Source organism: Gastrolobium bilobum, unplaced genomic scaffold, assembly GCF_033153095.1.
Source record: "Gastrolobium bilobum isolate Gb01-03AN ecotype WA unplaced genomic scaffold, APGP_CSIRO_Gbil_v1 utg8009, whole genome shotgun sequence".
Taxonomy (NCBI): domain Eukaryota; kingdom Viridiplantae; phylum Streptophyta; class Magnoliopsida; order Fabales; family Fabaceae; genus Gastrolobium; species Gastrolobium bilobum.
The window spans coordinates 33635-57266 of record NW_026896245.1 but is presented as its reverse complement, the minus strand read 5'-3'; the positions used below and the strand labels follow the sequence as shown (position 1 = coordinate 57266).

The window sequence follows — 23632 nt, the reverse complement described above, 5'->3', positions numbered from 1 at the left end:
ATTCCAACCCAATTGCTATGGGTTTTGCCTTATTTTTCATGACCTCGTGCTACAACCTAGTTCCTATAATTTTAATTAATGGGCATCAACACCATTTTTCTCCCTGCAAAACATCTTAATTAAAATTAAAAAGAACATTAATACTAACTTATCCTAAATCCTAATAATTGAAAATACGAAATTGCAATAAATTAAAATACTAAAATTTAAATGCATAAAATTTAAAAACTTCCTAATTAAATTTTGTGCTGCCTCCCAAAAGCGCTTGTGTTATAGTCTTCAGCCTGACTTCCTCCTCGTCAGATTTCAACTTGGCTCAACCAAGGAGATAATGGTTGTCTCCTTGATATTTTGATCTCCCCAATAATGCTTCAGCCTTTGTTCATTAACCTTAAATGTGCTCCCATCTTTTTCATTCATAATTTCAATAGCTCTATAGGGGTACACATGTGCAACCTTAAAGTGTCCTGTCCATCTTGATTTGAGCTTGCCTGGAAAGAGCTTGAGCCTTGAGTTAAATAAAAGAACTTGTTGACCTTGCTCAAATACCCTTGCCAGGATCTTATTATCCTGCCACCTTTTCATATTTTCCTTGAAAAGCTTGGCATTTTCATATGCATTCATCCTGAACTCTTCCAGTTCATTTAGTTGTAGCATTCTCTTCTGTCCAGCTGCTTGTTCATCCAGATTTAGCTATGATATAACATAGTATGCTTTATGCTCTAACTCAACAGGTAGGTGACATGTTTTGTCATAGACAATTCTGTATGGAGATGCACCTAATATTGTCTTATAAGCAGTCCTATATGCCCATAGTGAGTCATGCAATATTTAGCTTAATTATCATGCAAACAAGACAACTTATATGGAACTTATGCAGCAAACTCATCATAAAAATACTAAATTAACTCTCAATTGAGAGAGTTAACAATAGTTCCTAATATAAAATGCTTGTCTGTAATCTTGACGAACATTGAATAACAATTTTGTTACTTGGTTTCCTTTAATATTTCTCTATTTTTCTTTGTCATTAGGATTCATATCCAACAGTCTACTTATACTTTGTATGTCGCAAGATGGTTTCCTTGTGTGATGTATACTTTATGTGTCTCTGTTGCGAACATGGCAAGTATACCGGTCGTACAAGTAATAAAGTGATTAAGTAAAAGTATTGTTCTCACGAAGACTAATTATAAGTAATAGTTTCACCATTTTTATCTAAGACAGTAAAAGAAATTAATTAAAAAGCTAATTTAAAATAAAATATTAAGTTTTGAAAATTGAGAATAAAAACGCAGCTAGGGTCTATTTCATCTATGATTTCCCTTAAATGAATTAAATTAATTCAATAAAATCCTAGCCCTCTTGTTAGCAAATGATTCTTCATCTAATTATTAACTGGTTAAATTCCTAATGTCTTAGTTATTTATCCCTTTAATCTAATTAGAATCCTAATTTCTTAGAAACCCTTCGTAGATTAAGCATTAAATGCAATGAATCCCACACGCTTGCAATTCTCGCCAGTCTATGTCTAGAACAAGCAAAAAATGGTATTTATCCTAGTTCGATTAAAATCCTAAATATTTCTATTTAGAATTCTACCCTCTTTATTCCTATATGGTTTTTCAAGTCATATAAGAAATTTAAACAAATAAATCAGGATAAATACATAATAATTGAGACAGAGTTTTTTTCAAAATTAATTAAAATCAAATAAGAGTAATCATTGGATCCATATCCCTAACTACTAAGAAAATTAGCCAAACATATTCATGTATGGCTTTAACAAAAATGTCAAAAGAAAATTAAAAGACAATTAAACTAAATTCCTAGATGAAGAATGAGATTAAATCTCCATGTTTCCGCTTTGATCCTCTTCCAGATCTTCACTGTCTATAGTCTTTGAGTTCTCTGTGTTGCGCGCTCCTTATTCTCTCTCTCTCTCTTTGTTCCAGCCTTCAATCTTTCCTGCCAGAATACCCTTGTTTCAAAATATTCCTCTTTTTATATTAAAGAGAAACTTTCCTTTTAAATCTCCAATTAAATCTTCAAAATATCACAGCCCATCTGATATGATTCCTCCTCAAAATATATCCAAAGTTATCTTTTTCTTATTGATGAGCAAAGTTTTTCCATTTTGTTTTATTTTAGAAAACAAATCAGTGTCAAATCTTCGTAAATCTGGCTTTAGCGCCTTTGGCGCCACATTGTGAGAGAGATTCGCCCCTTTGGCGCCAACTTTTGTTGTTGCCCGCTGTAAGAACCTGCACCGTTAATTAAGGAAATTAATCAGTTAATTATGAGTTTAATGAGATAATTCCATAATTAACCCTAATAATTATTATGAAGCTCTAATAATTATAGTAATTGAGTAATAATGTTGAAAGTCATTTTTCTGACGAAAAGTGCAGATACCGGTTCTGCTACCGTTAATTAAGGAAATTAATCAGTTAATTATGAGTTTAATGAGATAATTCCATAATTAACCCTAATAATTATTATGAAGCTCTAATAATTATAGTAATTGAGTAATAATGTTGAAAGTCATTTTTCTGACGAAAAGTGCAGATACCGGTTCTGCTAGTCGGTATAAATGCGTATCGAAATAGTATCCCGGAAAACTATAATAAGTGCATGATAATTACTAGAATAACATGTAGGACTTGTAAAACGAGTTTCAAGTTAAAATAATGAGAACTGGTACCAGAAACTGGTATTGGCTATGAAAAGCGCGTACCGGAAAGGTGCTCCGAAAAATATAAGAAAAATATGTTAATTCTTGTAAAATTGAGTAGGATGAGAATCCTGAGTTTGGGATTAAAATGCTAAGCGTAGCAATAAAAGCTAATACTGTGTTTTAATTGGTTAAGTGACTATATATAGGCTTGTTAAGGCACAAAACCCTAGGCATTCAGAATTCTCTACGTGGAGGGTGGCTGACCAATTTTCTTAAACATTATTCCACGGCTTCTTCATCTTGTTCTTGAGCTTTGGGGCCATTTCCTTCACAAATTCTTCTCCTAAACACTTGTAGCTTGTGATAGTTGGCTTTGGAGGGGTGTGGAAAGTATCATTCTGAGTTTGTGACCTCTGTTTGGGGGGTGTTTGTTGCTGACTTTGGAGGTTGGGGGTTGTTGAGCCATTGTAGTGGCATTGTGAGCTTCAAGGAGCTTCCTTTGTGAAGAAAGAACCAACATTGGTGTGTCATTTTCGTTTTGGGACCAAGTCAGAACCTTGGGAGTTGGTTGTGAGCTCCAAAAGCAGCCCTTTGCCTCTGTTTTGAGCTTTGGGTGAGTTGCCTAACTTTGATCATGAGTTTTAATGGTTTAAAGGTGATGTCTTTGCATGTTAATGGGTTAAACAAGTAACCAACTGGTACGTAGACTTAAAACAGATTAAAGATGCATGCTTTGACGTTTTATAGTGTTAAAAATGGTACCTTGGAAGGATATCTTCGCGAAATGCAGAAACTGCATTCTGTCGCTCCGGATATGGATATCCGGATATGGTATCCAGATATTGATATCCGGATATGCCCCCGACAAATATTCGGATATTCTGGGTTTGCGAGGAACAGTAGATGTACTGTTCATACAGTAGGCTATTGGGGGTTTGTGGACCCTAGATTGATGAAGTTGAACTTCTGTAGATACTTAACTAAGTCAGAATCATTGGATTAAGGGCTTATGGCTTTGAGGGAAGCCTTAAGACGTAAAACGTAAGAAAGACGTTGTCTTTATGATGTATGCTTGTAGTGCATGTTTATTAATTTATTATTGGTCCATATCAGATTGTGATCTGCTGTGTGTTGGACTTGAGCTGTGGACTCTTGGCTTTGGGTGTTAGCTTGCAAGGTAAGCTTTCGTGTCCTCGGTTTAGCCATGTTGTGGTTCCAACATGTCCCATGGGGGTATGGTTATATGCATGTTGTGTTACATGCTTTGAATATTTGAAATGTTGTTGAGCTTTATGTGTAATGGCTTTTAATATGCATGTATTGTTCCATCTTGACAGTAACCCTGAGTATGTGGTGTCATACAAGACGGTGATCCGGGGTGGATGCAAGTGGCGTCTTGCACTATGTGTAGGTATTTGGCGTATATAAATCTTGCATTTCTCTGGCCAGTAGAATATAATTGACACACATGACATGATTATCTGTTGCATTGCAATATTTTAGAACTGATGTTATAAACTGCTTTTGAACATATATTGCACATGTAAGTGAGCTTGAGGTGGAAGATCCTTGAGGACCCCTTGCCTTACTGAGATTTCTTGTTTAGAGATCTCACCCCACGTTTGGGGAATGCTTATTTCAGGTTCAGGTAGTATGGGGACTGATGCCTCTGGCGGCAGGAGGCCAGAGCTTAGTTGATGTTTAGTGCTGTTCATATTATGCTGGCATGACTGGATTGGATGCAGTTTATGTTTTCTATCATTTATGCTTATGTTGCTGTTGTTGAGACTGATGTTGGGCTTTGTTGCCTTATTTGGGTGAGCATGGGAGTTGTCCATGCCACTTTGTTGTTAGTACTTTTGAGTTGAGTTGTATAAACTTTTAGATGGTCCGGTCTATGTTTTGTAGTTCCGTGACTAGAGACTCATACTTATGTTATTTAATTAATGAGGTATTTCAGTTAGTTGTTTATTGCAATGTACATTCAGGCAATGTTTTGAAAATGGTTAAGTAATCAAGTTGGTAATGATTAATGACATCATAATTGAAAAGAAAAAGATATTCCGCATTTTTAATTAAGCACATCTTAATACGATAGTATGATAATATTACCGGATATATACGGGGTGTTACATTTATGGTATCAGAGCAATGGTTCGAGGGAAAAGCCTGTATGTATTGCAATATCTAGGATGTTTGGTTGCATCTGTCTTGTGTGTTTACTCCGTCGAATTTTATTATGATAATGCATACGTAATCACATTATGTGGGCCTGATCAACTCATAATTTGTGTAACTTGTGCAGAGTCATGGTAAGGTCCGGGAGAACACGAGAGATTTCTGAGGATCAACCCGATCCTATCCTGACTGCATTGGCTGAGATGCAGGCGGCTAGGTTAGCCGATCAGGAGGCCACTAGATTGGCCAACGCGGCAATGATGAACGTTGTTCGCGAGGCGAATCGGATAGCCGCAGAAGAGGTTCGTGAAGCGAACCGGAGGACCACTGAGGATGTCCTCGAGGCGAACAGGATGGCGAACATGACGATGATGAGAGTCATGTTGGAGGAGATGAGGGCTGGTCCTGCTGTAGGTCAGTTTCCACCGCCACCGCCTCCACCTAGTGTTCAGGATGAGAGCCTGAGTCACTTTGGCAGTGCTACTCATGTCGCTGGGACGATGAAGACCTTTGCGGAGCTTGCTGAAGATCATGATGTGATTGATCGTCGACTGAATGCTTTCAGGAAGTATAAGCCACCTGTGTTTGATGGGTCTTTGGATCCTATTGCTGCAGCGAGATGGCTACAGGCGTTGGACAAGATATTCCGGGTCATGCAGTGTACATACCCGCAGAAGCTGATGTTCTCGACTTACATGCTGGAGGGCGATGCCCATGAGTGGTGGACGAACACCTCTCGTGCTTATGAGATGCAGGGTCATGTCATGACGTGGCCATTCTTCGAGGAATGATTTTGGGAAAGTACTTTCCCTACGATGCGCAGGAGAGGAAGCAGGGGGAATTTGATAGATTGGTTCAGGGCTCGATGTCTATTGACGAGTACATGGTCAAGTTTAATGAGCTTGTGAAGTTTGCGCACTTCCGGATGGTTCCTCCTACTCCGATGTTTCTGGCTGCTAAGTTCCGCAATGGACTTAGTGAGGTGATTGCTGAGCATATTGCTGGAGCTGCTTCGAGGGATTTTGGTACACTGGTTCAGCAGTGTAAGGACATTGAGGATGTCTGCATAGCGAGTAAGGCCAAGAGGGCCAAGGTCGACGAGACCAAGGGGACTATTAGTTCCACTCTTGCTCCTACTTCTTGGAAGGATAAGAAGTTTGCTGGGAAGGGCAAAGGTAAACAGTTGGCGACTAGGCAGGCGCCTGGTCAGTTCAAGAGGACTGCTTCGCAGCAGGGGAGTTTTGCTAGGCCTCATTCCACTCCGAGATGTGCGGGGTGCGGAAAGGAGCATGCTGGTCGTTGTGCTTTGGGTCTGCTGATCTGTTTCCAGTGTGGCAAGGAGGGCCACTTCTCTAGAGATTGTCTATCATCGACGGCGAGAGCTGTAGCTGTTCAGGCAGTTCCTTTGCAGATGGTTCCGATGGCTTCTACTTCGGCACCTGCGGTGCCACCTTCTGTTGGGCATGTGTACACCTTGGATAGGCAGCAGTCGGACCGCGCTCCGAACCTTGTTAGAGGTACTGTGTCTATTGGTGGTATTGATGTTGATGCATTGTTTGATTCTGAGGCTACGCATTCGTTTGTTGCTACCCGATTGCTTTGGGGCTTGAGTTGCCCATGTCTGCGCTTTCTCTACCGTTGCGGGTGACTACCGCCACCGGAGAAATTTGTGATTCTACCACTGTACATCGCGATGTAGTGTTTCAGTGGGAAGGCCGTGAGTTCTCGGTGGATCTGATAGGATTGTCGATGGCCAACTTAGAGATTATTCTGGGCATGGATTGGTTGTCTAGAAACTGTGCACTGATTGATTGCTGTGCAAAGCGCGTGGTGATGTCTCCGTGTGTTTCCACAGCTAGTTCCTCGCCATATATTTCATTGCTGTAGGCTAGGAAGGCTTTGAGAGTAAGGGCATTTGGTTATGTCATATTGGGAGGTTTGGTGAGTGGGACACAGGAGGATATCACTGGAATTCCTGTGGTGGGGGAGTTCCTCGAGGTGTTTCTTGAGGAGGTTCCTGAGTTTCTGCCACAGCGGGAGATAGAGTTCTCCATTGATTTGTTGCCTGGTGTGGGGCCGATTTCATTAGCTCCATATCGAAAGTCGCCACCAGAGTTGGCTGAGCTGAAGAAGGATATTGAGGATCTTTCAGCGAAAAATTTCATCCGACCGAGTGTGTCTCCTTGGGGAGCACCGGTCATCTTTGTGCAGAAGAAAGACGGAACAATGCGATTGTGCACCGACTACAGGCAATTGAACAAGGTGACGATCAAGAACAAGTATCCCCTTCCTCGGATTGATGATCTGTTGGATCAGCTTAGGGGTGCTTGCGTGTATTCCAAGATTGATCTCTAGTCCGGATACCATCAGATTCGGGTGAAGCCGGAAGATGTCCCTAAGACCGCGTTTCGTTCGAGATACGGTCACTTTGAGTATTTGGTGATCCCGTTTGGACTCACCAATGCGCAGGCAGTGTTCATGGATTACATGAACAGGATTTTCCAGCCGTATCTGGATCAGTTTGTGATCGTCTTTTTTGATGACATTCTGATTTATTCCAAGATTGAGGAGGAGCATGTGGAGCATCTGAGGATTGTTCTGTAAGTGCTGAAGGAGAAAAAGCTTTATGCTAAGCCTTCTAAGTGTGAGTTTTGGCTCAAATCAATCAAGTTTCTGGGGCATGTGATTTCAGCGGATGGAGTTGCAGTGGATCCCAACAAGATTGAGGTCGTGCTGGATTGGGAGAGGCCCAAGACAGTTACGGAGGTGAGGAGCTTATTAGGTTTGGCAGGTTATTATCGGATGTTCATCCAGGGCTTCTCCACGATGGTTCTCCCTTTGACTCGCCTTATCCGAAAGGAGACTCTATTTGTATGAACTCACGAGTGTGAGGCGTGCTTTCAGGAGTTGAAGGAGAGATTGACTACTTCACCTGTGTTGGTCCTTCCTGATCCCGAGGAGCAGTTTGAGCTTTACTGTGATGCCTCTGGAAAGGGGCTGGGCTGTGTGTTGATGCAGTATGGTAGAGTTGTTGCTTTTGCTTCGAGGCAGTTGAAGCCTCATGAGGAGAACTACCCGACTCATGATTTGGAGTTGACTGCGATTGTGTTTGCTTTCAAGATTTGGAGGCATTACCTGTTCGGTATGCAGTTTGCGGTGTTCAGTGACCACAAGAGCTTGAAGTATCTGTTTGATCAGAAGGAGCTGAACATGAGGCAGAGAAGATGGATGGAATTTCTGAAGGACTACGACTTTAAGTTGAAGTACCATCCTGGCAAGGCCAATGTGGTAGCTGATGCTTTGAGTCAGAAATTCATGAGTCTATCCAGTTTGACGATGGGTGACTTCGACCTCATAGAGAAGTTTCAAGATCTGAAGGTGATAACCTTGTTTGGGGGTGCACTTCTCGAGATGGAGACTGTGAGGGTCAGGAATGAGCTTATGGAGAGGATCCACGAGGCGAAAGTGCAGAGAGAGTGTGTCGACTACGTGAAGAACCAAGACGGTGTGTCTTGGAAAGAGGATGGACTTCTATTGTTTCAAAAGCGTGTGGTGATTCCTAGAGGTCCTTTGACCGAAGAGGTTATGGCGGAGGCCCATAAGGGACAGTTTACTGTTCACCCTGGTGCTACAAAGATGTACCAAGACCTGAAGAGGAATTTCTGGTGGCCAGGAATGAAGAAGGACATAGTTGTGTATGTGTCCAAATGTTTGATCTGCCAGAAGGTGAAGATTGAACATCAGAAGCCATCTGGTAAACTTCAACCTCTTGAGATTCCGGAATGGAAATGGGAAAGCATTTCCATGGACTTCGTTGTGGGTTTGCCGAAGACTCAGGTTGGTTGTGACTCGATATGGGTCATTGTGGACAGACTGACGAAGTCTGCCCATTTTCTTCCAGTGAAGGTGAGCTTCACTACTGAGCAGTTAGCCAAACTGTATGTTCGCGAGATCGTGAGACTTCACGGGGTGCCCGAGAGTATCATCAGTGATAGGGACCCGAAGTTCACATCTCGGTTCTGGGAGGCGCTGCAGGAGGCTTTTGGTACGCAGTTGAGATTGAGTACCACCTATCACCCTCAGACTGATGGACAGACTGAGCGGACTATCCAGACCTTGGAGGACATGTTGTGAGCTTGCACGTTGGAGCAGGGCTTGGCATGGGATAGGTACCTTCCATTGGTGGAGTTTTCGTATAACAACAGTTTCTATGCTAGCGTGGGCATGGCACCCTACGAGGCGTTGTACGGTAGGAGGTTTCATACACCTACCTGCTGGTCGGAGGTTGGGGATCGTGAGTTGTTTGGCTTGGACTTTGTCCAAGATACCACCCTGCAGATCCAGATGATCAGGGAAAAGATGAAGCAGGCGCAGAATCGCCAGAGGAGTTACTACGATGTCAAGCATCGTCCACTGGAGTTCAGTGAGGGTGAGCACGTGTTTGTGAGACTTTCACCTGTCACCGGTGTTGGACGGGCACTCGGAGTGAGGAAGCTGAGCCCGCGGTTTATTGGGCCAAACCAGTTTCTTGGTAGAGTAGGACCTGTTGCCTACCGGCTTGCCTTGCCTCCGAACTTGGCCAACATCCACGACGTGTTTCACGTGTCTCAGCTTCGCAAGTATGTAGGGGATCCTTCGCACGTGGTGTAACCGGATGATGTGGAGGATCGGGAGAACTTGAAAACTCTCGTCGGACCACTCAAGATTCTCGATCGTGGCGAGAAGCAGCTGAGGAGCAAGTCATTCCGATGGTCAAAGTGCAATGGTCAGGAAGGACTCCTGAGGAGTGTACCTGGGAGCAAGAGGGCGAGCTTCTCCGGCAGTATCCCGATTTCCGAGACAGGTATATTCTGATTTTGAGGGCAAAATCCTAAAAAGGTGGGGTGAATGTAAGAACCTGCACCGTTAATTAAGGAAATTAATCAGTTAATTATGAGTTTAATGAGATAATTCCATAATTGACCCTAATAATTATTATGAGGCTCTAATAATTATAGTAATTGAGTAATAATGTTGAAAGTCGCTTTTCTGACGAAAAGTGCAGATACCGGTTCTGCTAGTCGGTATAAATGCGTACCGAAAAAATATCCCGAAAAATTATAATAAGTGCATGATAATTACTAGAATAACATGTAGGACTTGTAAAACGAGTTTCAAGTTAAAATAATGACAACTGGTGCCAGAAACTGGTATTGGCTATGAAAAGCGCGTACCGGAAAAATGCTCCAAAAAATATAAGAAAAATATGTTAATTCTTGTAAAATTGAGTAGGTTGAGAATCTTGAGTTTGGGATTAAAATGCTAAGCGTAGCAATAAAAGCTAATATTGTGTGTTAATTGGTTAAGTGACTATATATAGGCTTGTTAGGCACAAAACCCTAGGCATTCAGAATTCTCTACGTGGAGGGTGGCTGACCAGTTTTCTTAAACACTATTCCATGGCTTCTTCATCTTGTTCTTGAGCTTTGGGGCCATTTCCTTCACAAATTCTTCTCCTAAATACTTGTAGCTTGTGATAGTTGGCTTTGGAGCGGTGTAGAGAGTATCATTCTGAGTTTGTGACCTCTGTTTGGGGGGTGTTTGTTGCTGACTTTGAAGGTTGGGGGTTGTTGAGCCATTGTAGTGGCATTGTGAGCTTCAAGGAGCTTCCTTTGTGAAGAAAGAACCAACCTTAGTGTGTCATTTTCGTTTTGGGACTAAGTCAGAACCTTGGGAGCTGGTTGTGAGCTCCAAGAGCAGCCCTTTGCCTCTGTTTTGAGCTTTGGGTGAGTTGCCTAACCTTGATCATGAGTTTTAATGGGTTAAAGGTGATGTCTTTGCATGTTAATGGGTTAAACAAGTAACCAACTGGTACGTGGACTTAAAACAGATTAAAGATGCATGCTTTGACGTTTTATAGTGTTAAAAATGGTACCTTGGAAGGATATCTTCGCGAAATGCAGAAACTGCATTCTGTCGCGAAATATCCGGATATGGTATCCGGATATTGATATCCGGATATGGGGATCTGGATATCCGGATATTGATATCCGGATATACCCCCGACAAATATCCGGATATTCTGGGTTTGCGAGGAACAATAGTTGTACTGTTCATACAGTAGGCTATTGGGGGTTTGTGGACCCTAGATTGATGAAGTTGAACTTCTGTAGATACTTAACTAAGTCAGAATCATTGGATTAAGGGCTTATGGCTTTGAGGGAAGCCTTAAGACGTAAAACGTAAGAAAGACGTTGTCTTTATTATGTATGCTTGTAGTGCATGTTTATTGATTTATTATTGGTCCATATCAGATTGTGATCTGCTGTGTGTTGGACTTGAGCTGTGGACTCTTGGCTTTGGGTGTTAGCTTGCAAGGTAAGCTTTCGTGTCCTCGGTTTAGCCATGTTGAAGTTTCACCATGTCCCATGGGGGTACGGTTATATGCATGTTGTGTTACATGTTTTGAATATTTGAAATGCTGTTGAGCTTTATGTGTAATGGCTTTTAATATGCATGTGTTGTTCCATCTTGACGGTAACCCTGAGTATGTGGCGTCATACAAGACGGTGATCCGGGGTGGATGCAAGTGGCATCTTGCACTATGTGTGGGTATTTGGCGTATATAAATTCTGCATTTCTCTGGCCAGTAGAATAGAATTGACACACATGACATGATTATCTATTGCATTGCAATATTTTAGAACTGATGTTATAAACTGCTTTTGAACATATATTGCACATGTAAGTGAGCTTGAGGTGGAAGATCCTTGAGGACCCCTTGCCTTACTGAGATTTCTTGTTTAGAGATCTCACCCCACGTTTGGGGAATGATTATTTCAGGTTCAGGTAGTATGGGGACCGATGCCTCTGGCGGCAGGAGGCCAGAGCTTAGTTGATGTTTAGTGCTGTTCATATTATGCTGGCATGACTAGATTGGATGCTGTTTATGTTTTCTGTCATTTATGCTTATGTTGCTATTGTTGAGACTGATGTTGGGCTTTGTTGCCTTATTTGGGTGAGCATGGGAGTTGCCCATGCCACTATGTTGTTAGTACTTTTGAGTTGAGTTGTATAAACTGTTAGATGGTCTGGTCTACGTTTTGTAGTTCCGTGACTAAAGACTCATACTTATGTTATTTAATTAATGAGGTATTTCAGTTAGCTATTTATTGCAATGTACATACAGGCAATATTTTGAAAATGGTTAAGTAATCAAGTTGGTAATGATTAATGACATCATTATTGAAAAGAAAAAGATATTCCACATTTTTAATTAAGTGCAGCTTAATACGATAGTATGATAACATTACCGGATATATACGGGGTGTTACATTTATGGTATCAGAGCAATTGTTCGAGGGAAAAGCCTGTATGTATTGCAATAGCTAGGATGTTTGGTTGCGTCTGTCTTGTGTGTTTACTCCGTCGAATTTTATTATGATAATGCATACGTAATCACATTGCGTGGGCCTGATCAACTCATAATTTGTGTAACTTGTGCAGAGTCATGGTAGGGTCTGGGAGAACACGAGAGACTTCTGAGGATCAACCTGATCCTATCCTGACTGCACTGGTTGAGATATATATATATATATATATAATGTATTAACTTTGTTTTATTGCTTTTACACCTGAAGTGAACTTAGAGGTTGAGGAATCATCTAAGGACCCCCAAATTACTGAGATTGTTATCTCACCCCGTGTGGGGACCATATCTCAAGTATATGCATAATGGTGTTGGAGCATCACGAGGCAAGAGGTCGTCATTGTCATTTATTTCATAGCATTAGACTATTATGATTATTTTGATGTACATGTTCTCACATGATGATGATGTATTTTGGAGAGCATAGTGTGTACCTATGCATATTTTGTACGAACTTGTATATTCTGTTTAGAGGAATGTGTATAGCGAGATATGTTATTTCGAGATAAATGTATATGGACCGTATGAAAACCTTAATTTATTCATGATGCATGTCAAGGATGAATGTATGAGGTTAGTCAATATTTATCTTCTCATGTACTTTTGGAAGTTGAAGTATGATTATTTAATGATTAGAAGAAAAGGCACAGAGCCTATTATACGTAATCCATTGATGGATTCTAGGTTGGACTAGTTTATAGTTGGATGCATGTATGAAAATTGGATAACTGTCAATTAGATATTTTTGCTAAAGCGGGGAATAATCCCCAAAACCTCCAAATACAAAGGAGATGTCTTCTATTTTATTTTAAAAAGACATGAGGTGTAAGAAAGCCTTACATAGTCTTAATTGGACACGAAATAAGTGGTGAATTGCAATACATTAGGAAAGTAAAAAATTCATTCACTTTTTTGCAAAAGACTAAATGTGATTCAATTAAGTTTAGCTTCCGTATTTATTTGCTTAAACATGTTGCGCTTAATATCATATGCATGATAATGCACTGGTGGCCGATGAGGTGTTACATGAAGTGTAATGATAAGATGCATACTTGATGAATACGATGAATAAAGGTGGAAACATGTGTATATAAGACATGGCTGCTCTGGGGTTTCTCGTGTGAGCCAAATAGATAATGAGCCTAATTAACCGAGGAGTTGGTAACACCTCTAGAACAATAGGCTCACATCTCGGAGCTTCACTTGTTAAAGTGTCGATTTATAAACCGAGCGTTATATTTTTTTACTGAAAATTTCAAGTTCTCATTTATTTTCTTTGTGCTGCTTTTAGAGAATAAGATATAAAGATGCCTCTATTTTCTCTTGAAGCAACTTTACCCTCATTTTAGAGGGATAGTTTCTCAATGCCACGGTTCAATAGCTCAATGTTATTATGATACTTCTTATGATGATTATCCATCTTATGATGAAAATTCAATTTATGATGATAATCTAGTATACGATAAATCTAATGATGAAGATGTAATAGAGAAAGAATTCTCCATTGAGTTTTTACCTAAAGAGATTGATATTTGTGAAGATGAAGAAGATTCAAGGACGAATCGTTTCCTAGCATGGAAGAATAATGCACTTACAATTGGCCCATTGTACATAGCTCAACCATTGATTCAAGAAACTCGTAGTTAACCAGAATTGTGGCCCAATAAGTATGGCCCAATTGTTGAAAGAAGCAGTAATTTGAAATATAAAAAATTATGATTAAATTTAAGTCTAAATGAAGTAATAGAAATGATTGTGATTTGTTTGCCAAGAAAAAGAACAACACATTTGGCATGATTTCAGGTATAAGATTCGAGACGTGTTTTAAATGATTTAATTATAATTATTTATTTTTAGACGTTAATTACTGTTATATTTATTTTATGAAGTTTTCTTATTTTTAGGATTTTAAATTTTGGATCAATTTATAATTACTCTATAAGAAGGTGCTTATGACCTTTATTGTAGGAGTTGAATTTTATTATTTTGTTAGTAGAAAGTGAGAACCGGAGGATTACTCTTTTATGAAATCATTACTTTCTATTTAGCCACTTTTTGTATTCAATTTTATCATCATTAAATGGATATCCTAATACGTATGATATAGCAAAAGAAAAGGTAAACCGTAAATGGCTTTAGAATTCCCATACCTGAACCACCATTACCGTTAGTAGCAGACACTAAGTATTTCCCAAACGAACATGTATTTTGTCTGCCATTGGCATCCAAGGTCAGATGCAACAATATCAAGTACTTTCTCTTCAAAAAAATTCATTTAAATATCCCTTGTTCTTTTTCTTAGAATATTTAAAAACCTCGCGTATGAAAACAGAATCAGAGAAGGAATCCTTTAAGTAAACAAAAAAATCACACCTCTGCACAGTCATAAGTTCCAATTTATTGATTCCACCTAAGCATAGTTTGCACAAGGAATTTGTTGGGAACTCGGTTCCCTCAAGCTCGGCTAAGCAGCCTTTGTGCGGAAGTCAATCAACAAGATCCTGATCTCGGATTTCGGCAATACCTAGGCCTGAACTTCACCAGGTCGGGCACCAGGTTTATCTGGAAATACGCGTACCCATATTTGTCCACCCCGGCGAACATTTTGTGACATTGCTCGTTGTCCCTCTTCTATTCGCCTCGATGTTATCCAAGCGGGCTCAAGTGATTGAAGAGCATATCTTCCGAAGCAAATAAGATTAACTCGATAGGATATTCCTTTCATTCTTCCTCTATGTTGTTTACGGAATCTGGGGGGTGCTCACTATTTTGGCTTTGTCCATGCTGAATCTCTTCAAAATCTTCTCAATATATTTCTCTTGACTCAGCCACAGTAGCTTCTTCTGTCAATCTCGGATGATCTTGATTTCGAGAATCTTCTTTGCAGGGCCGAGGTCCTTTATTGCGAAGGACGAGCTCAACGCCTTTTTCAGTGCAGCTATCCTCGATTTGTCTTTCCCTACAATAAGCTTGTCGTCAACATATAACAACAATATCAGAAAATCTCCAGCCTCATATCTCTTCACAAATACGCAGTGATCGGCTTCTGTCTTCTCAAACTTATGATCAGTCATGAATGATTCAAATTTCTTGTACCACTGCCGAGGTGCTTGCTTCAAGCCATAGAGGCTCTTTTTCAACCGACATACCAAGTCTTCTTGGTCTGGAGCTTGTGGTTGCTCCATATATCTCTTCTTCTAAATCACCATGAAGAAATGCCGTCTTCACGTCCATTTGTTCTACCTCGAGGTCCATTGAAGCCGCCATGGCTAACACGGTTCGGACCGAGGTCATTTTCACCACAGGAGAAAAAATCTCCTCAAAGTCTACTCCTTTCTTCTGATTGCATCCTTTCACTACAATCCGGGCTTTGTATCTCGGCTTTTGCCCGTTCTCTTCATTCTTGATCTTGTAGACCCATTTATTCTTCAGAGCTCGTCTTCCTTTTGGCAACTCAGTCAGCTCATAAGTCTGATTCTCGTGCAGAGACTTCATCTCGTCTTGCATTGCCTTTTTCCATTCTTATTTCTCTGAGCTCGTCACAGCCTCATCATAACTCTGAGGTTCATCGTCTTCAGCAACAACGGTGTATTCATCAGATGGGTATCTCGTAGAGGGTCTTCTTTCTCGAGTTGGATATCTCGGCTGTTCTTCAGTTTGAGAACCCGATTCATCATTCTCATCCTGGATCTCATCATCAGCTCGGACCTCAATGTCTTGGTCATCTTCAGCTTGTTGCTGGTCGACAATTTCTTCATTTTCATGATTTTCTCTCCCTGCTTCAGCTCGGACAGGAGGATTGGGTTCTTCGCGTCTTACAGTAACTCGAACTTTAGGCTTCGAGATGTCATGAATGCTCTCATCTTCATGAAAGATCACATCTCGGCTTCTCACTATCTTCTTATTGATTGGATCCCGAAGTCGGAACCCGAACTCACATCTCGGAGAACCAAGATAGATGCATTCTTTGGTCTTTGCATCAAGTTTAGCCCTTTCATCTTTAGGGATATGCACGAAAGCTCGGCATCCAAACACCTTCAATTGATTATAGGCCGCTTTCTGACCTGTCCAGACTTCTTCTGGAATTTCTCCTTCAAGTGGCCGTGATGGTGAGAGATTGATCAAGTCAACAACAATTTTGACGACTTCTCCCCAGAATGATTTCGGCAATCCGGCATTGGATAACATGCTTCGGACCTTCTCTTCAATAGTTATGTTCATCTACTCAGCCAGTCCATTCAGCTGAGGTGTCTTGGGGGGCGTCTTCTCAAGTCGGATCCCGGCCGCTCTGCAGTATGCATCAAATGGGCCGCAATACTCACCACCATTATCAGATCGGATCACCTTCAATTTCTTGTGAGTCTCCCTTTCAACCATAGCATGGAATTCTTTAAAGGATTGGAGTACCTGGTCTTTAGACTTCAACAAATATACCCACACTTTGCGGGAATGGTCATCAATAAATGAAACAAAATACTGAGTTCCTCCAAGGGATTTTTCCGACATGGAGCAGACATCAGTATGGACCAGGTCAAGAATATACCTGTGTCGTCTTGGTTGATCCGGTCTCACAAAAGAAACTCGGTGCTGCTTTCCAGCTAGGCAGTGCGTGCAACTCTCCAACGCTTGGCCTTTCAACCCGATCAATAGTCCTTTCTTGTGTAGGATTTGGAGCCCTTTCTCGCTCATGTGGCCGAGGCGCTTATGCCATAGCTCCAAGCTAGGTTCATCTCAAACAGAATTGGCTTCTCCGCCATTGATCTTCCCTTGCATCACGTACAAGGAGCCTTCCTTCTTACCTCGGGCCACGATCAAGTTTTCCTTGGTCAGCTTCCATCTAACACTACCGAAGTAGTTCACTAACCTGGCATCATCAAGTTTGCCAACCGAGATTAGGTTCAAACGCATGTCAGGAACATGCCTTACATCTTTCAACACAAGTCGGCATCCGACATCCGTGATCCGAGTTACATCACCGACACCAACAATCTTGCTGGTCACTTGATTTCCCATCTTAACGTCTCCAAAATCACCACCTCGGTAAGAGGAGAAAAAACCTTTGTGCGGAGTAACGTGGAAGGAGGCACCAGAGTCAACAATCCAGGTGCAGTCATCATATGCAACATTCAAATAATTATCCTCACCAAGGAGGAATATCTCGGCATCCGGGTTGGCAACCATAGCAGTGGTGCTCTTGTCTTCCCTCTTCTTGGGAATAATCTGATCCGGCTTCACAGAGCCGTTCTTCTCGTCATTCTGCAGGGTCCAGCAGTCTGGCTTCTTATGACCTGTCTTTCCACAGTAAAAAGCACTTCAATTCATATTTCGGCTTTGACCGACCTCTGGACTTTTCTCGCCTGTCACGACCTCGACCCCGGCTCTTGCTTCTACCCCAGGAGTCGAGTTTCCCTTTGTTCTCTGCAACATTGGCCTCAGACGTGCTTGAAGTACCTCGTTCTCTTCTCCTGGATTCTTTGGCCAGGAGGCTGTCTGTCACGACATCCATCTTCAATTTTCCATCTGGAGTCGAATTATTCAAGGTCACCACCAGAGTATCCCAGCTTTTCGGCAGCGAGCTAAACAGCAGCAATGCCTGCAATTCTTCATCAATTTTCATATCAGCCTTTGACAGCTGATTCACAATACCTTTGTAGGTGTTGAGGTGTTCAATTATACTCATGTCGTCCTTGTATTCAAGCTTCAAAAGTCGGCGAACCAAGTGTGCTTTATTCCTGGGAGTCTTCTTCTGAATCATGGACTCCAGCTTCGTCCACAACTCATACGCGTTCGTGAACTCGGACACGTGCTCAAAGAGACTTTTATCAATATATTTCCTGATCGTGGCTACCGCCTTCCGACTCAGGATCTCCCACTCCTTATCAGTTTTGCCTACCGGTCCCTCATCAAGGATAATGGGCTCATGTAAATCTTTGCAGTAGAGATGATCTTCCATCATCGGTCTCCAATAGGTAAAATTATCTGCGGTCAACTTGAATATGTCTCCATCATTGGTTATGCCACTGGTCTCCATCTTGTCTCCCTCAGAACCCGTCGAACCCGTGCTCTAATACCACTGTTGGGAAATAATCGGTTCCCTCAAGCTCGGCTAAGCAGCCTTTGTGTGGAAGTCAATCAACAAGATCCTGATCTCGGATCTCGGCAATACCTCGGCCTGAACTTCACCAGGTAGGGCAGCGCAGCGAAAAAATCAAAACGAAAACAGGAGAGAGAAAGGAGAAAAAAAGAGAGAAAACAAACAATTTTAACGTGGGAAAACCTTCTTCAATGAAGAAGTAAAAACCCACGGGACCTATTCCAGATCAAAAATCCACTATGAAAATAATGGTTACAAATAATCAGAATACACCAATGTGGTGGTTAACTCAACCTCTCCAACAATGTGGTGGTTAACTCAACCTCTCCAACAATGGTGATAATCAAACTACCCTAGAGATGTTTCACTCAAACTCTCTCTAGAGATATCTCAAATGCAAAGCATAAAGCTTTGCTCAAACAATCAAATATTTATCTCTCAAAATTTCTCTCTCATTCTCTTTTTAACCTAGCCTCCACCCTCAACTAATAAATATATAGAGGAGGTGAGATCTAAGGTTAGGGTTTTTAGGAAAACCCCTCAACGGGCTTGGGCTTAGCATTGAAGGAGGAAGCCCAACAAAATTGACAATGCGGCGATAAATGAAGGTTGGCATTTCAACGAACAAATAAAATATGTGGTCGACCATGTCCTCTTTGCTGTAGAGGGAGATATGGGCAGTAATGAAGCCCTTGGAGGAGATTCCCTTGCATATCGGCTGAGCCTCTAGGGTCTCCTGGGTTTATAATTTAGATTATGTTGTGGAAGAGTAGGGAGGTTAATGCTTGTGGCCATAGAGGAAGAGTAGGCTAATGAAAGCACCAATATAGCAGTGCTATAGGAAAGAGAATTGCAGAGAAAACAGGAGAAGAGGGGAGAAGAGACACAAGAGAGAAATGAGTCAATAATCTTCTCTCCTTTTCATTCCAAATGCACACCTATTTAATAGTAAATGTTTGTAACTGAATTACTATCACATCACAAAGGGAAATCCTAATTATGTGGTAATGAAAATAACAAAAATAAAGGAACACATATTGTAGAATTAAAAACAAACACATATTGTGGGTGTGGCCATTGGGAGCATATTTTTATGTATATAAGTGGGTTGCTACATTTATTTTTATGTACGCATAATATTCTCCACATTAAATTGGGATTGTTGGTGGTATCGAGCAAATCGCTTAGGTAGTTTAGAATTATTTACCATTTATTATTTGATAAGCTATTGGGATATGAATACAGTCTTGTTCATATAGCAATTATAAATTTGAACATTTTGATTGCATATTGTTGAGACTAATCGTCTCAAAAAAAAAAAAAAAAATTCATTGTATATAGAAAACTATGTCAAGAAATAGACATGGATGTCCTCCGGATAATGTACAGAAATGTTGTATTCATTGACTAAATAGTAGATGATTTTGTGTAAGTTCAAAATGCAACGAGGGATAAACATCTACTACATATCCAATCTTTCAGCATCCACAAGGAAATAAGCCTGCGACGTTTAATCGTTTCTCAAAAGATTAGTATTCTATCTATCAAATAGGAAAATAGTATAGGAAACTAAAAAAAATATTAAAATGTACCTTTTCGTAATTAATTTTTTTATTACTTTATCCATTTTAAAATAGGATATTATCGAGATACATTTAATATGCCATTAAAAAGAGATACATTTAATATTAAGTGAAATTAATGTGGCATTTTGATATATTAGAAAGATAATTATTACACCGCTTAATTTGGGATTACTCTCGTATTTTTGTGGAAATTTTTTCCCACATGGGTCATGGGGATATATGGGGATCTGACTTGCTCTGAAGGGATAATTAGGTTATGGAATAATCAAAATTAAAGATAAAATCACAAGTATTTTTTTTAGTAATTAGATGAGTAATTCAAATAATTAACTATTGAGGGTTAAATTTGCTTATATTGATTTTTTTTAGATACAATGCTGGGAATTGAACATCTAACCTAATACAATTTATCCAAATTCCTTAACATTAGACAAATCATAGTGACTTATTCATTTATATTGATGGTAACAATGAATAAACGATTTAACAAAACTCATTTACACCATAGACCTTCTAAGCAATTAACTCTGGCACGTCCTTCTTGCAACTTGCTGCGTGAGTTGCATTATCTCCACTTGAATCTTCGGCGGACATATATGCTATATATATACACTGTCCCTAATCTATTTTACAAGCTTCGACATCTTGCGATTGTGACAAGGTTTTGAATTCTAAATTGGCGATTGCTACAAACGCAGTACACAAATCACTATTCCTTCGATTGGACTTCGTCAAAATATCTTAATTTGTGGTGTTTTATTTGTCTTAAATTAAACTAATATTTCAACGGATTCATTCTTACTATAACACATTTCAACTTGTTTTACGAATTCTTTCTTACATAAATGGATTTTTTAGTTAGTTTTTAGTATTATCTGTAAATAAGATACTTTTCCACTTGTTTTACGATTTCATTCTTACAATAACACATTTCAACGAATTAGTTTTTAAATTAATATTAATTCAAATTTTCGATTTAAATGATTGATATATGGAATATGACTCGTAACCTTTTCAACCTTTTATTATGATTATGAGTATGATTATTATTATTATTATTATGATTAACCATCATATTAATTTTAAGAAAATAAAATAATATTAAACTAAGGATTAAACTAAAGAACAAATTAATGATATTCAATTTTTATTATTAAAAGACAAAATTAGTTGTTTTAATAAATGGTAAGTCATGCTTATACTTAAAATTTAAATAATTAATATCCAACATAATTTAAATAATATTTAACTTTTGAAAATTATAATAATTTAATAAAAATAAGAGTCATTTTTACTTCTTAACCAATACTTTAAAATACACCTTAATAACAACCAACCACAAGAATAAACTATGGTTCCATTTTAATTACTAATTTTGACTTTTGAGTTTAAATTGATTTTTGTCATTCTTATAATTCTGTCAAACTCTACCGAATTAATTGTTAAATTGGTAAACAAAATTAATATATTTGAAGTATTTGATAGTACTGTATGAACTAATTAATACTCGTTTTTCATTTGTATTATAAAAGAATTAAAGAATTCTCAGGAAGAATTTATTCTCTAACATATGCATAATAAATATGCGGATCTCACTAAATTTTATTCTCTTTTTTTCTTTTCAATGAAATCCACATATTTATTATATACACAAGAGAAGATATATTTTTTCATTTAACTTAACCCATTATAAAATGAGCATATGTGAGGACTCGCCTGCGTTTTGATTCCTCATTGACAATTCTAAACTTATCCGATCCTCTAATCATTTTCCTAATTAATTACTAAACAAGCCCAATATTGATAGTTTTAATTTTTTTTAATATATTAAATGATCATAATATCTTATCTTTTTTAAGATTATTATCTTATCTACTAAGTTAAAGATACTTTGAGTAATAAAAATTAGGGGAAGGATATTGTGAAAACCAAGTTGTGTTACTACCAAGTGACTACCAATCAATCTTATCGTTATATCGATTATATTGATCCAACGATTATATTTATTTTCATCTTTGTATGGTCATGATTTCCCAAATTTAATACTTTATATTTATTTTCACCTTTGTATGGTTATGATTTCCCATATTTAATGCTTTCACTTTAAATATGGGGAATCATGACCATATAAAGATAGAAATAAATATAACCGTTGGATCAACATAATCGATCTAACAGAGAGATTGATTGGTAGTCACTTGGTAGTAACACAACTTGGTTGTCACAATATCTTTCCCCTAAAAATATCATTTTCATTAAGAGGCAGGATTCTTTGATACCGGTATTTGAGAACCGTTAGATCAAAAAAATCAACGGTGTCACATGCTTGCCAATCAGAGTCATTTTTTTGATCTAACGACTCTCAGATGAGGTGTCAAATTTAAAATTTGACACTGGTGTCAAAGGATCCTACCTCTTTCATTAATTATAATTAAACATTTAAATAATAATAACATTTAAAAAAAAATCTATTACCAAAAGTCCAAAATTATAACATCTTTACATATTCCAAGTTGTTATTATAAATTTATAATATTATTATTATGTGTTATCGGTTGCCGTACCGTGCAGAAGAACACGTGGTGTAGTATATAAAGGAGTAACGACACGGTACTCATAATGCACCGAATGAATTTTCGTATATAAAGGGAGTTGTTGTACTATGAAGGAGTGTATGGTAGCGTCAGAGACTGAAGCATGTCTTCTTTATGTCCATTAATATCACCTTCTCTTCCTTCAACCTCTTTCCTCCGAATACCCTTCGTATTCTCCGGATTGCCATTATGCCCTCTTCCGTTCACTTCTTCTTGTTCTCGCGTGATGTGTCACGGTGGTTCACAACACGTTGCCAGTGACCTCAAGTTCGTCTTGCACGATGCTCTCGATGCTTCTGGAATTAACACCATCCATGCCAGAGTAATACCCATCTCTTTTTTATGTTGTTTCTCTCTCTATATACGCTTAGTTTCAATATTTTTGTTTTAGTTTAATTTTGGTTATATATGTAACATTATTTGATACCATTATCAAATGATAAAATTTGACAAAATTTTAACCATGTAAATCAATAATTATTATATTAAAAATTAATCATTAATTAATAAAATTCTTTTTTTTTTGGTAAGCAATAAAATTCTATTCAATATACGAGAAGTGTTTCCTACGACCTCTTTTCGCTTATAAAATATTGATTTCATTCTAATTTATTGAATCATATTTATTAATTATTTATTTATTTTTAATAAATTATTATTTTTGAATTAACAAAAATTAGACCTAAACTTTTAGGTCATAAATATAACAGTCTTTCTAAGGGTTGTATTTATAAATTTTTGTTTACAGAATAAACTATGTAGTTTTGAATAATTTATTATTCTTATAAATTGTTCTTACATCGAGTATATATATATATATATAAGGTTTATCATTTATCATTTAACATGACCACAAAAATTTTCCTACACACACAACATTTTTTGGGCCCGCAGCAAAAAAAAAAAAAAAAAACTTCGGCGCGCAAAACGAATCTCTATAACATAACACAATCACTTTTCCTACAACATAACTCTTATAAAACCCATATATATATCTATGAAGGGTTGTATTTATAAATATTTGTTTACAAAATAAACTATGTAGTTTTAAATAATTTATAAAAATAATTTATTATTCTTATAAATTGTTCTTAG

General features: G+C 38.7%; 1 protein-coding gene across 1 annotated transcript; it reads right to left on the bottom strand.

Moving 5' to 3' along the window:
- Positions 1-306: 306 nt before the first annotated feature.
- On the bottom strand, positions 307-22725 carry LOC133298433 (uncharacterized). Its single transcript, XM_061497722.1, has 2 exons — positions 22669-22725; positions 307-693 (listed from the first exon to the last, which is right to left on the bottom strand). The coding sequence occupies exons 1-2, from the start codon at positions 22723-22725 to the stop codon at positions 307-309; spliced, it is 444 nt and encodes a 147-aa protein (XP_061353706.1).
- Positions 22726-23632: the final 907 nt, after the last annotated feature.